Source organism: Ipomoea nil, unplaced genomic scaffold (genome assembly GCF_001879475.1).
Source record: "Ipomoea nil cultivar Tokyo-kokei standard unplaced genomic scaffold, Asagao_1.1 scaffold0146, whole genome shotgun sequence".
Classification (NCBI taxonomy): Eukaryota; Viridiplantae; Streptophyta; class Magnoliopsida; order Solanales; family Convolvulaceae; genus Ipomoea; species Ipomoea nil.
In genome coordinates, this window is record NW_017616574.1 from 3,284,003 (window position 1) to 3,298,225 (window position 14,223).

The 14,223-nt window shown below is 37.8% G+C and overlaps 1 protein-coding gene across 8 annotated transcripts; it reads right to left on the reverse strand.

Moving 5' to 3' along the window:
• Positions 1 to 2,034: 2,034 nt before the first annotated feature.
• On the reverse strand, positions 2,035 to 7,572 carry LOC109173383. 8 transcript variants are annotated; one of them, XM_019322618.1, is made up of 8 exons: positions 7,400 to 7,572; positions 6,701 to 6,868; positions 6,246 to 6,361; positions 5,384 to 5,452; positions 3,313 to 3,917; positions 3,052 to 3,134; positions 2,827 to 2,911; positions 2,035 to 2,695 (listed from the first exon to the last, which is right to left on the reverse strand). In XM_019322618.1, exons 5-8 carry the CDS (start codon positions 3,640 to 3,642, stop codon positions 2,573 to 2,575), a joined length of 621 nt encoding a protein of 206 aa, XP_019178163.1. In that variant the 5' UTR covers positions 3,643 to 3,917; positions 5,384 to 5,452; positions 6,246 to 6,361; positions 6,701 to 6,868; positions 7,400 to 7,572; the 3' UTR covers positions 2,035 to 2,572. The 8 variants fall into 8 exon arrangements, with proteins under 8 accessions (XP_019178163.1, XP_019178172.1, XP_019178188.1 ...); XM_019322627.1 differs by lacking the exon at positions 7,400 to 7,572 and adding an exon at positions 7,216 to 7,386; XM_019322643.1 differs by lacking the exon at positions 7,400 to 7,572 and having other exon boundaries at positions 3,313 to 3,560; positions 6,701 to 7,386.
• Positions 7,573 to 14,223: the final 6,651 nt, after the last annotated feature.

Below are 14,223 nucleotides of genomic sequence, written 5' to 3' on the forward strand. Positions count from 1 at the left end.
AAGTCAAAAGAACCTTGAAGAACTCAAGGAGGAGAGCAATCTTGTTGCCAAAATAATTTTAACGTAATCTGATTTCCCCTAGAAGTTACATTGTTTTAAGCTATCACATGTTGTGCCAAGAAATTAGGCCAAATAATCAGCAAAAGACTAGGGAATACAAAGTTGAATAGGAAACAGAAAAGATAATCAAGTCTAGCCTAATAAGGAGGAGCCCTAAACTGCCAGGACTCTTTATCTAACTTCCCGTGAATGCAGCTCGAACCACCTTCCGTAACCAAGCTCGGCTCAACCTAATAGGAACCAGTACACATGGAATCCAGTATGGGTAAATAGTGGGCTCATCACAAGGCCCATAACTACGACCTTAAAACATCATTGGTGGAACAAACAACAAAGACCAATAATAAGTCCATTCGGTAGAGGAAAATATTATAGTGGCCAATTTCAAGTGATATCAGGGATCGAAGACAATGCTTACAAGATTCGAGGTCGAATCATTTTCAAGAAGGCGAGGATGATGCGGCCCAACGTATGAAGATCCATTAAGAGTACTAATTGGGCCAATCACAAGGCCCAAGTCCAAACAATTAAGGCAACTCTTCATTGGTGATGTTCAAAGATGGTGGAAATCCAAGTCAAGCCCATTTGCAAAATATGAAGAAGAACTCAAGGCTTTTTTATAATTGTTTAAGTGCTGATTTTGGTGATTAAATTAGGCCCAAATCAGCCCTATTATTTTTGGCCATCATTAATTTAAATTGTTTGGCATAAAAGAGAAAACACTAGTTGTATTTAGAAAGGATTCCTTAAATCCTTTTCTAAATAAAACTCTATTTACTTGTTTTCTAGATTAGGTTTAGGACTCTTTTTCCCATTGTATTTAGATTACAATGCTGTCCTATACCTATAAATAGGGCACATCCATATCAGTTTTAAACAGGCTTTAATTCAATAAAATTCTTAAGTTTTTCTTTACACTTGTGTAAGAAACCTTATGGCTAATTATGGACTCAATTAGTGGCTAGTCGTGGACTCGAATCAATCTTACTTTCTTCAACCTTAGATTTAGGTTCGTGGACTCGTTCTTGAATCGAAGGAAACTAGATCCGACTCTAGTTGATTGAAGATTGCAACATCGAGGTAATTGAAGCTACATGGGATTCTTCTAAGTCTTTGAGGATTCGAGACAAAGGGTTTCTCGTGAGGTCTAAGGTATTTTGTTCATATCACAACCACTGTATTATTGTTCAGAGAGTCTCCTTTCAGCTCATATAAGGCTTGTGACGCGAAAATGAGTGAGTTGACGCGCACGGGCCTTAAATTATTGTTGCGCCAGATTTTCAGCAACTTTGTAAATTGACATTGAATGTCTAATTGCAACCTAGCCCCATTGTAGACACTTGGGGTGACAATTGGTCACAAATATGAAACAATTTAATTAAAATGGACACCAATTAAATTGATCACACGGCCATCATGCCCATCCGAATATCCAACCTCAAAATTGGCTTGTATGAGCGCACTCACAGAATCTTGCAACCTCCTAGCTCTAGCCCGCGTTGTAGGACCATCCAAAACGTGTTATCCTCAACAAATTATGTCTGAAAATGTAATGGGAAAAAATAACTAAGCTTTTATGCGTATTCATTGATGATTTAATTAACTTTACAAGTTTAAATTTAACATGTCAAGATTTAAGTTAATTGATAATTATAAAAGTTTAATTATTATAATATGTTATTAAAATAATATATTACATAAAAAATGATATTACATAACATGTCTAGAACTCTTTAACATTGCGCACAACTCGACTGAAATTTAAAGTCCCGTTAATGAACAACAATTTTTCCAACTATAGAGTATAAAATAATAGTAATTATTTTTATTTTTCACATACTATGCTCTTGTTGAAAAAAAAAATTTATTGATTACATAAAGAGATTACATTATTGCATAACATTTACAAAATGAAATAACAAAATATAAAACAATTGATTTACATAAGCCAAGAAATTTATATTATTTAAAAAAAAAACATAAATATAAAACAATTGCCTTCAACCTCCAATGGCTATTTAAAAAAAAAAAAAAAAAAACTCTAAAGTTCCGGAAGGAGGCCACGTTTGTCGTTGCCTTCTCCCAGAAGAAGGCAACTGCAAATGTTGCCTCTTCCGTTCTGGATGAAGGCAACCGCAAACGTTGCCTCTTCCGTTCTAGAAGAAGGCAACAACAAACTTTGCCTTCTTCTAATCCGGAAGAAGGCAACGGTAAACGTTGCTTCTTCCATTTTGGAAGAAGGTAACGACACATGTGACATTTCTTTTGCGAGACCCGGTTCAACATGTGACCTCCATGCAGTAGCCAAGCTCGAGAGCAACAAATTGAAGTAAGAGAAGTGCGGTACGGCGGCAAGAGATATAAGAGAGATAAAGATAGAGATGGGGGCGGTTGGGGCCTGGTGGTGGTGGCGGTGGTGATGTTCATCCTACTCTCGCCGATACTTCTGGTGGTTTTAATACTGTAGGGGCATCAAAGAGTGGGGCTAGTCATAAGAGTGTACTCCAAGGATTTATGATGAGGCCTCTTTCACTGGCATGCTAGAGCCATCCTCAATAATTGAAATACATTCATGTCTATTTTTTCTTGTAAGTTTATTTTTGTGAAGAGATCCATAATGATTCTTCTGCAGAACCTGGTAAAAGAAAATCAAGAAAATCATTTTCTCAGTAAAGTCATAATCAAGTGATAGTTTTCAAATAAAAAATAGAAGCATTAGTTAAAGATAGAATAAGGAGATTAGGATAGCAGGATAGATTATGTAACCATGGTGTTGTAAAGGAGAAAGAACAGGTGGTGTTGAAATTGGAATATACATAATTCCCTTTGCTTCCAAATGCATTCTGAAATTCTATACATAAGTGGAAAATAAATCAGAACACAGAAATCAGGTAGATGAAACACCAGAATAATTGGGAAACCCATCCTCTTAACCATTACAACAATAATCGTTTCTTTTTCTTTTTTTTTTTTTAAAAAAAAAATCCAAACCTCTCCTTTCCTCCTCCCATTTGAGGAACCAGAGTGGTGGGGATGAGCAATGTAGTGCTGAAACTCAAGCAATATGGCATCAGCTGCAACCACAATTAAAATATTCTTCCATAAAATGTTCAAAGCCTAAGTCAGATACAAAGAATCCCCGTGCGTAGAATAAGCCAAATGCTAACCAAATATAAAGGAGGCAGTTCCAAAGTTGACGAAAAGCAACCATAAAAAAGTAATGCAGAGAGCGATTAGGATCGCAGTACTTACAGATTCCCTAATAGGAATTCCATTCTTGATTGAACTTTTTCCAATGAAACCTTCCATCCTGGTGTTACCATCTACAGGTCCACAAGCAGAATACATGCAATCCTGCACATAGAAACTGGTGTAGAGGTTGATTGCGATAAAATTCAATCCTGTTTTTAGCTTTTCCAAGTCTTCTGATGAGAATTCTGGTAAAAGCGATCCCAAAATGTCTTTCATGATATCTCCCATATATGATTGGGTCCAAGAACCTACCTTTGTACATGAGAACTTAGTTAGCTGTTTCTTGGAAATAAGTCTCAGAAAAAGAAATATGGAGAGATTTGAAAACATAATTGTAACACCCCCGATTTTACCAAAATTTAAAAGCTTAAATTAAAGGAAAAGAAAACTAATTATCCATTACGGTAAAGCAGAAGCAAAGACTAAATACGGAGGTGCTATGCCACACATATCTCAACATAGGTGCACATGCTAAATCTAAACCAAAAGTCAATAACAAGGTCATAGGAAATAAGGCACACAGGCCCTAAGTCTAAACAAGGGAAAACACGAAGAACTACGCTATCTAACGGTCCACTAGCGCGCTCTCCAAAGCTACTCATAACCTGTAAAAACATAGGGATAACACCCGTCAGCGAAAGATGCTGGTAACCCACCAATACGCGTTAAGTACATAATATCTAGATATTATAAAACCATTTGAGACAGAGGAATACAGTATGTATCATTTAAAACCAAGAGGGGGAACATCAAGAGACTCAACAGAACACTCTCAACAAAGACCAACCATCAACAACAATCAACAAGTCAATAAGGACAACAAGCAACATACTCAACAATAGACGCAACCTACCATAATCAAGGTAGAGTTCCCGATAGTCATGCTCATAAGCAATAAATACAATAAATCACATAATGACAAATATCAAGTTCCAACTTTATGCCCCGTTCCACCCTTATGGCTACCCCCGGCCTTATCTCAATTCCAACCTGTACCTCCGAGTGCCACCCTGTACTTCTGAGTCCAATCTTATTCCGCCTGGGACCGTCGTCCCCCGCCAAACTGCCGCCAAACAATACCGCCGAACTCTCAGTACACGAGGGTACCATTAAATATCATAGTCACATACCGCCGAACCCATGAGCAAAGCTCAAGTCACAATACCACCAATCTCATTCATAGTAACACATAGTCATCATCAAGAGGATTGAGGCTCATCAATAGCCCAATCAAGTATCAACAACGGGTACAACAAATGTACAATATCACATCATAGAAATCAATCAAGAGGTTTCAATGATAGACATGAAACGATACTCAACAACAACAATGGACTTCAATCCAATATCAACATGATTGGCAACTTGCAATCCTCAAAGGAATTGACAACCAACACATACTAGCATCAACGATATCAAATCTACCATGCTCATCAAACGGGTAAACCAAAATGGTTCCAACGAACCTCAAAGACTCACATAAATCCAACGAATCACAAAGTTGGACTATTAGCACAATTCAAGACGCCAAATCCTAACATAGATACTTAGGACATCATTCAAGACATACGAAACATCAAAGAGACACACAAAAGCTCACAATCCAACAAAGGGAGGCCAAAACATCACAAACCAAAGGGTGGAACCACGGGAAAACAACACCCGTCATGACCCCACCTGTGTACCCCGCGGGTGGAACCGCGAGTGGGTCCCTACCCGCGGCTCTGCGCGCTGGATACACCTCTCCACCCGCGGGTGGGGCGACGGGTGGACAAGTGCCCGCCGTTCCGCCCGCGGGGAACATCCTGTGCACAGAACGATTCCCTTCGGGGAATTTCATCTCCAAGGTCAAGTTCAAGTCCAAAACACCTCAAATCTCACATACAACAAGGAAATGACTTGAACCCATGAATAGATCAAAAGATAGCATTTAAGAAACCTAGATACAAGCTCTAAACATGCATTATCACAAGATTATGCATCAAATCTCACATTAACACTAAGAATCATCAATAGAAGTCAAGAATCATCAATAGCAAGTAGAAAATAGGTTTTGTATAGCATGATTTACCTTTGTAGACCAAAAGACTTTTTCCTTTTCCCTCCTAAGCTTCTCCTTGAAGCTCCTCTTCAACAAAAACTTCTTACACAACCAAAACCACAAGAAAAACACTAATCTTAGATAAAGACTAGGTAAAGCTAACTAAAAACACCAACTAATCCTAGATCTTACCCTTCCTTAAACTTGAGAGATGGAAAGGTGGAATCTTGGAATGATTCCTAGCAAGGATGGAGGAGATTTTTCTTGGCTTGGGGAAGAAGCCAAGTTCTCTTAGAGAGAAGGTAGAGAAAGGTTTTCTTGCCAAAGTGGGGAATTGAGATTCAGGCTTGATAGGGTAAGGATTCAAGACCAAGCAAGTGGGAAAAGACCATAATGCCCTTACTTTCCCTAGAAAAGCCTAGGAAGACCCCAAAGAGTTAGGTACAACAATCAAAGCCAAAGGTACCCCTTTTTGACTTAAATCAATTGACCAAGGAGTTGGTCAATTTAAGTCCTGCGACTATCAATTTGGGAAATTGATAAGAAAGTCCACAAGGATGGTATTTTCGGGGTGTCACAATAATATTGTTTCGGAAAGTCTGAAAAAATCACGGAAAAGAAAAATTACGAATGATAAATATTGGAAGTTTAAATCAAATCTTCCGTAAAGGTTTACTGAAGGTTTTGATTTATAAAAGCCATTATTTATCGCTTGAAAGTTTACCGGACGGTCATTCTTCACTCTATCTTCCGATAGGAAATTTTGTTTCGGCTAAAGGTGATTATTGCCGAATTCTTTTCGGCTGAGGAGTATTTGTTGCGTTTTTAATCAACATAGTACATGTGCTTTCAATTCTCAATTTCCATGCAAAAGTTTGGGTTTATAATTTACCAGTTTGAAAAGAAGGCTTGACCTCTATCTGCTGTTAACTTGTATTCTGTGGAGTTGCTTACTGGTTCAAACCAATATGTCTGTGCAGCAAAACCTATTTGTCCTCCTTGTTCTTCCTGGATGTCCAGATTTAAATCTTTGTTAAGAAGGAAAAATTTGTTTTTTTTTGGCTCACAATGCTCCCTTCAGTCGGAAGGGCACACCCTTATTCTACACTGAAATAACATGGCTAGCTAAACCTGGGATAGATAATTTTTCATTAGAATTACCACAAAAGAAATGACGGCCTCCAACAACTATGGCCACCTAGAGTATTAGAATGCAGAAACTTATTTAGAAACAACACATCTTGAATTATACCTCTACGCCAACACGGCAAACAATAGAACTTTCTCTAGCAATCAGCATGGCCACCTATGCAGTATGGAAACGGGAGATCTGCAATATATACGTACCGGGAATGAAACACCAGCGGATTGCCATTCCGGAATACTGAGTGATACGTACACCAGTGAAGTCTTGCAAAAATATTGACCAGCGGCAAATACGGGAGCGGAAGACCAGCGGTAGATGAAGTCTTCCATACGTAGATGTGTGAACCGTCCAATGTTCTAGACTTTATGCTGCAAATGAAAGAAAAACATAAATAAACAATACATATATACCAGCGGTAGATGAAGGCTTGCAACTCCCTCTAGTATCTCCTCAGATTTCAGCAGACTGGCACCGACTGCCGCTAGCCAGCAGCATAATAACACTCAGATGGAAACAAAAAAAGTCCAAATTTTTTCAAAGCCTACACGCACGTAAATCTATACCTTCACAAATTAACCCAGAAAACATAATAAAAATCAGATCTCAAGTAAAATAACGCCAAATTTTAGATAAATATCAAAGTTTAACCAGACAACTGGCAAAATGCTCTACAAATTAGCCCCAAAATAAATAAATAAAAAGAAACTTCTTTGACTTTGATATGGAGGCAGAGCTGGAAGATCTTTCACTGCTAGAAGGAATAAATTTGGTTGCAATGGAACTGACATGTGCTTGCTCTTGCATTTTACTCCAAGCTATAGAAATAAATAGAGGAGAGAGAGAGACAGAGGGAGAGAGAGAGAGAGAGAGAGAGAAATCCGAAATGGATATACCGCTACCTGCTATGTTGTTATTCTTCACAGGGATGGGCGGATAGACGGACGAAGCTGCCGACTGCTGTCGACCCAAAACGGCCAGTGGTCGGCAGTGGCAACTGTCGAGTGACGACATGCGATCAGGACCGACAAGCAGAATGATGAAGCTGGGGAGTGGTCCGCTGGTTTTTCTATCTATACGTATGCATAATATATTTTCATTTCACGGAGTAAAAAGAATTGGGAAAGTTGTTGAATTGGCAAAGTTGGAACACAAAAGTCAATAAATCTGACAAAGCATGGCCACTAACAAGAGGTAACGTGCAACAATTACCAACTCTGACAAAGCATGGCCACCCAAACAGTAAAAAGGAACACTCTCGGTGTACCTCACAAGCCGGATACAAGTCGGATTTCGAACGGCCGATACGTCAGAAGGGCACATGAGGAATTTCATATTGCAACAAAAGGGTAGATGAGGAATTTCATGTAGCAAGGTCCAACCATTAAAGCACAGAGTACAAGAAAAATCGCCTAAAAATGTCATGGGCATTTATCACCGAGACTTCATGCGTGTATATATGTTAGTAATAAAGTGTAATGGTTTTGATATGCCAAATTTGTATTTGTAGAACCCCCAATTTTATTTGTTTAGGTCTAGTAGAGTCTTGGACCATGATCGGGAAATTATTTAATTAGCAAAAGAGAATAACAGAGGAAGATGCATGAAAATAGAAGCAGAAGATATCAAGCCTAAATCGAAGAATTTGTCTGGTGAAAATGACAAATTGAAGAAGAAGATGAATGATATGAATTTCACGTCGATGCTACTCAGAAAGATTTCCTAGAATAATTTTCGTTGAAGAAAATCAAGATTTGAAGTTTGCATGAATTTGACTTGAAGATCAAGCATCTATGGAAAGAAGGGAGTACATCAAAGAAGATTAGAGATGTAACCAAATGATTGTACGGACGAGTTGGAAGATGCCTGATATATTATACCAAAGGGCTCATATTTGAATCTCACCATCTACAATTTACAAGTTGTAGTATGGGATGCAATTTCATAATTGGATCACCAATTTCATTTGGTAATCACACACTTGCTTTATTTATTTCCGCTGCGTACCATACTCTAACAATCTAGTTAAGAGTTTTGGTTTCTCTGTGCCTTAGCAATTGTTGTGCTGTGCGAAAAAGTTTAAAAGTCTATTCACCAACCCCCCCCCCCCCCCCCCCCCACTCTAGACTTTTACCTTACCTCTTTTGGTACTAACAATTGGTATCAGAGCACGTTGCCTATTTGGGTCAGCATGTTTCTGACTACTAGGCAGATCCATTCTACAAAGTGTGTGATTGGATTAATCTTTCATATCTCTCGTGAAAATGATGAAGAAAGATTTAGCTCAAAATCTATTATTCTCACTTGATGAATTTGATGATTGGAAAATTCGTATGCAGGTACACTTATCGGCTTTACACGATGAAATGTGGGAAGTTATTTCCACTGGCCCTATCGAAATATTGAAAACCAATACAGCATTTGTCCGATCACCGGATGCTCCACTGTACGTAGAAAAGCTAAAACCGGAATGGACATCGGATGATGAAACACAGAATAATCTTGACAACATTGCCAAGGATATTCTATTCAAAGCCGTGGATGATACAATATTTCCAAAGATCCGAAAGTGTGCTATAGCTAAAGAAATCTGGGAAACTCTCATCAAGATTGGTGAAGGAGATGAACAAGAGAAAGACAATAAGCTCACAATCGCCATGAAGAAATTTGAAGATTTCAAAATGCTCTCAATTGAAAGTGTTGCAGATATGGAAGCTCGAATGATCAAAATTCTTGGAGAGATTAATGATCTTGGCAAAAATATTAGCCAAAAAGAAATTAATCTCAAAATCTTACGAGGCTTACCATCTGCATGGGATATGAAGGTTACGGCTATGCGCGATCACCGAGATCTAAGAATGTTGTCAACAGACAAATTATTTAGTGATCTTAAAGCATATGAGTTCGAAATGAAGGGCAAAGATGATGAAGTTCATGAAGCTCGAAATTATGCTCTAATGGCCGAACAACCGTCAACCTCCAGGTCAAAAGATAATATTGATTTTATGACTGACGAACAGTTTGTTCTTTTTGTTAAAAAATTCAAAAGGTTTATGCGAAAAGGAGACAACAAGTATTCTTTACGTGGAAATCAAAAATCTACTCCTCGCACGTCACAAGAAGAAAAATTCAAAGATTAAAATCTATTTTACAATTGCCGCAAACCCGGATATTTTAAAATGAATTGTTCGTACCCGATCATTAGCAAGTATCAAGGCAAAAATGTTGAATCTATGCCGAATAAATCCGAAAGCAAAAGGTTTAAGCGCGACAAAAGAAAAGCTCTCGTTAGCAACGTACCAAATGAAAATGATGAGTCAGATGGATTGTCATCAAGCGATGAAAGCTCAAGCTCAGAAGATGACACGGCTCTAGTATGCAAATCAATTGAGTTGAGTTCAAGCGAAGATTGCTTTATGGCTCTTGGAGCAGAGGAAGAAGAGGTAACATCTAATTCTTTCAATTCTGTTAGTTCCTCTTTTTCTCGTGAATCAATTGGCAGTATAATGCGAGATTGTCAAGAAATCCTGCTCACTCATTCTCAGCTCAAGGAGCGCAATAATGTTCTAATTCTTGAAAAAGAAGAGATGAACACAAAGTTGCAAAATGCTTTACTTGAAGTGAGTAAGTTGAAGAGTGTAAAGCAAGAGAGGTTAGAGAACATAACCTTCGGGCTACCATTGCTACGTTCACTAACTCGTCCAAAATAATGGATAAAATGATGAGCATGCAAAAGCCATCAGGAGATAGAACCGGACTCGGTTATGACTCCACATGTTCTCAAACCCCTCAAAATCTGACTAATTTTGCTACTACTTTAAATAATAAAGTTCAAGTGGTAAAATTTGTTAAGAGTCAGAATAGAACGATGAGACACAGATTTGGCTATCAAATAAATACAAAGAATGTTGAAAGGACGAAACAATTCTATACTACGGCAAAGCAACAAAAATTCTTCAAGCAAAGATATGCCAAAGAGTCAAGTGCACAAAGATTTCATAGAAAAGAGGGAAGCTTTTCTAGAAATAGAGTTGGGAGATTTTATCCCACTCAAAAGGATTGGTTGTATGATAGATTTAATGCTTTTTATAGACCAAAGCAACAATCCTCTTCCCATGTGCCAAAATATAAAAATGTTTTTCAAAACCCGGCGCCAAAAATGTTCTCTAGAGTGAGTTATGATTATCGTGTCAATAATGGTAACAAATCACCTTATCTTAATTCAATAGGATCAAGGGGGGTTTGGTTACCGAAAATTACTAACAGCAAAGGACCCAAGCAAGTATGGGTACCTAAAGTTAATTAATTTTTTTTGTAGGATGTTTGGTACATCGATAGTGGTTGCTCACGCCACATGACTAGAAATAAATAATATCTAGTAAATTTCAACGAAATCGATGGACCAAAAGTTATATTCGGAGGAAATCAAAATCATGGAATTACAAAAGGAGTTGGCACAATCAAGAAAAATGGATTACAGATTGAAGATGTTTCATTCGTAGAAGGCTTGAAATTCAATTTGTTGAGCACTAGTCAATTTTGTGATAAATGCTATCTTGTGGAATTTTCTAAAGATAATTGCCTAATAAAAAATGAGCTCACAAATGAAGTTGTACTTACTGGAAAAAGGAAAAAGAACATGTATGTTGTTAATTGGAGTACAAGCAAAGATTCAATGTGCTTAATGGCGAGAAATTCGAATGAAGCAAATTGGGAATGGCACGGAAAGCTCAACTACTTAAACTTCAAGACTATCAATCAACTGTTTTACGAAGAAAAATCTAGTTGAAGGCTTACCAGATATTATCTTCAAGAAGGATCAAGTGTGTGATGCATGCCAACGCGGAAAGCAAATCAAATCATCATTCAAGTCAAAAACACACGAGTCATCATCAAGACCGGTAAGCTTACTACATATGGACTTATTTGGACCGGTCGATCCGATAAGTGTAAGTGGTAAGAAATATACACTCATTGTTGTTGATGATTTTTCCAGGTACACTTGGACCGTGTTTCTCAAGAAGAAAAATGAAGTTGAGAAAGTTCTACCGAAGCTGTTGAAGCAACTCCAAAATGAGAAAGAATTGCAAATATCAAAAATTCGAACGGATCGTGGAACCGAGTTCGTGAATGGCGTTACACAAGCTTTTTGCAATTCACAAGGAATTTCTCATCAATTATCTGCCGCGAGAACACCACAACAAAACGGTGTTGCCGAAAGAAGAAACCGGACGCTCAAGGAAGCCGCACGAGTGATGATTAGTGCAGCCGGTCTCCCGAAACGATATTGGGCGGAAGCTATCAATACTGCTTGCTACACGCAAAATCGGAGCATGATCCATAAGCAGTACAAGAAGACGCCACATGAGCTATATAAAGGGAGAAAACCAAATATTGGTTATTTTCATATTTTTGGATGCAAATGCTTTATTCATATTAATGATAAATTGCATTTAAAAGCTTTTGATGAGCGTGCAGATGAAGAAATTTTTCTAGGATATTCGACTACCAGCAAGGCGTTCAGAGTGTTGAATAAAAGAACAATGGTGGTTGAAGAATCCATACACGTTGTGTTCGATGAAAAATCACGAGTCAATGACACACTGGGCGAAGAAATTGAACAAAATGGTAACAAGTGTCATATTGATTTTTGTGATACTAATGATACATGTGAAGATGATGTTTTGCAGGGAATGGATGAGTTAGAAATTAATTCTCTAGATAATCCCATCCATCATCCAGAAGAAGTTGGAAATACATTAAATAATTTTGGAGGTGAAGCTACATGTGAGAATAGAGATGCAGTACGGGTTGAAGTTGGAGATCCAGTTGGTGATCAAGTTAGAGGTGAAGTTGGTGATCAAGTTCAAGAAGAATTAAATAGAGAAATTCGAACCATCATCTCCAGTTCACAACAAATGGATCCACCCAGTACCATGCACCCATTAGAACCAGATTTAAGATGGCTCAAAAATCACCATCCAGAATTAATTATTGCGAATGTACGTGAAGGCGTGAAAACGAGATCATCTATCATGGAAGCATTGTTCACGTGCTATCTATCTCAAATTGAACCAAAAGAAGTGGACGAATCTCTTAATGATCCGAATTGGATAAATGCTATGCAAGAAGAGCTCGATCAATTCAAAAGAAATGACGTTTGGGAACTTGTTCCAAGACCGGCGAACCACAATGTTGTAGGAACCAAATGGGTCTTCCGGAACAAAGCAAACGAAGAAGGCGTGATTGTTAGGAATAAAGCAAGGCTCGTTGCAAAAGGATACTCTCAAGAAGAAGGAATAGATTTTTATGAAACCTTTGCACCGGTAGCAAGACTTGAAGCTATAAGGATTTTCCTAGCCTACGCCACACACAAAGATTTCACTGTTTATCAAATGGACGTGAAGAGCGCATTCTTGAATGGACTACTCAAAGAAGAAGTTTATGTCGAACAACCCCCAGGTTTTGAGGTAAAAGGCGAAGGTGATAAAGTCTACAAACTTAAAAAGGCATTGTATGGATTGAAACAAGCACCTAGAGCTTGGTATGATACTTTGTCAATGTTCTTGATAAGCTATGGATTTACCAAAAGCGTTGTTGACAAAACTGTATTTAGAATTCAAGATGGTGATCATATTTTATTAGTGCAAATCTATGTTGATGATATTATTTTTGGAAGCACTAACAATTCTTTGTGTGAGAAATTTTCTAAGCTTATGCAGAATAAGTTGGAGATGAGCATGATGGGTGAATTAAATTACTTCTTGGGCTTACGAGTCAAACAATTGAAAGAAGGAATATTCATCAATCAAGCGAAGTACACCCGCGACTTAATAAAGAAGTTTGGCCTTGATGGAAAATCATCGATCAAAATTCCAATGAGCACATCATTAAGGCTAGACACGAAGATGGAAAGGATGTCGAACAAACAAATTATAGAGGAATGATTGGTTCAATATTATACATTACTGTAAGCAGGCCGGATATTTATTATGCTGTGGGAGTGTGTGCAAGATTCCAAGCAAATCCTAAAGAAAGCCACCTCACCGCAACTAAGAAAATCATATGATATCTGATGCGGCCCAACATATGAAGATCCATTAAGAGTACCAATTGGGCCAATCACAAGGCCAAGTCCAAACAATTAAGTCAACTCTTCATTGGTGATGTTCAAAGATGGTGGAAATCCAAGTCAAGCCCATTTGCAAAAGATGAAGAAGAACTCAAGGCTTTTTATAATCGTTTAAGTGCTGATTTTAGAGATTAAATTAGTCCCAAATAAGCCTTATTATTTTTTTTCATCATTATTTTAAATTGTTTGGAATTAAAGTGAAAACACTAGTTGTATTTAGAAAGGGTTCCTTAAATCCCTTTCTAAATAAAACTCTATTTACTTGTTTTCTAGATTAGGTTTATGACTCTTTTTCCCATTGTATTTAGAATTATAATGCTGCCCCTATACCTATAAATAGGGCACATCCATATCAGTTTCGGGAGGCTTTAATTCAATAAAATTCTTAAGTTTTTCTTTACACTTGTGTAAGAAACCTTATGGCTAATTGTGGACTCAATTAGTGGCTAGTCGTGGACTCGACTAGCAAATTGATTCGTGGACTCGAATCAATCTTACTTTCTTCAACCTTAGATTTAGGTTCGTGGACTCGTTCTTGAATCGAAGGAAACTAGATCCGACTCTAGTTGATTGAAGATTGCATCATCGAGGTAC

Bases quoted from the DNA above. Each gene is read 5' to 3' on its own strand.
- LOC109173383 (XM_019322618.1), bottom strand. From the start codon at position 3,642: ATGTTTTCAAATCTCTCCATATTTCTTTTTCTGAGACTTATTTCCAAG. The intron at 2,912-3,051 runs GTTTGGATTTTT...ACTTATGTATAG, and splicing joins ATGGGAGGAGGAAAGGAGAG to AATTTCAGAATGCATTTGGA. The intron at 2,696-2,826 runs GTTACATAATCT...TTCTTTTACCAG, and splicing joins TTCTCCTTTACAACACCATG to GTTCTGCAGAAGAATCATTA.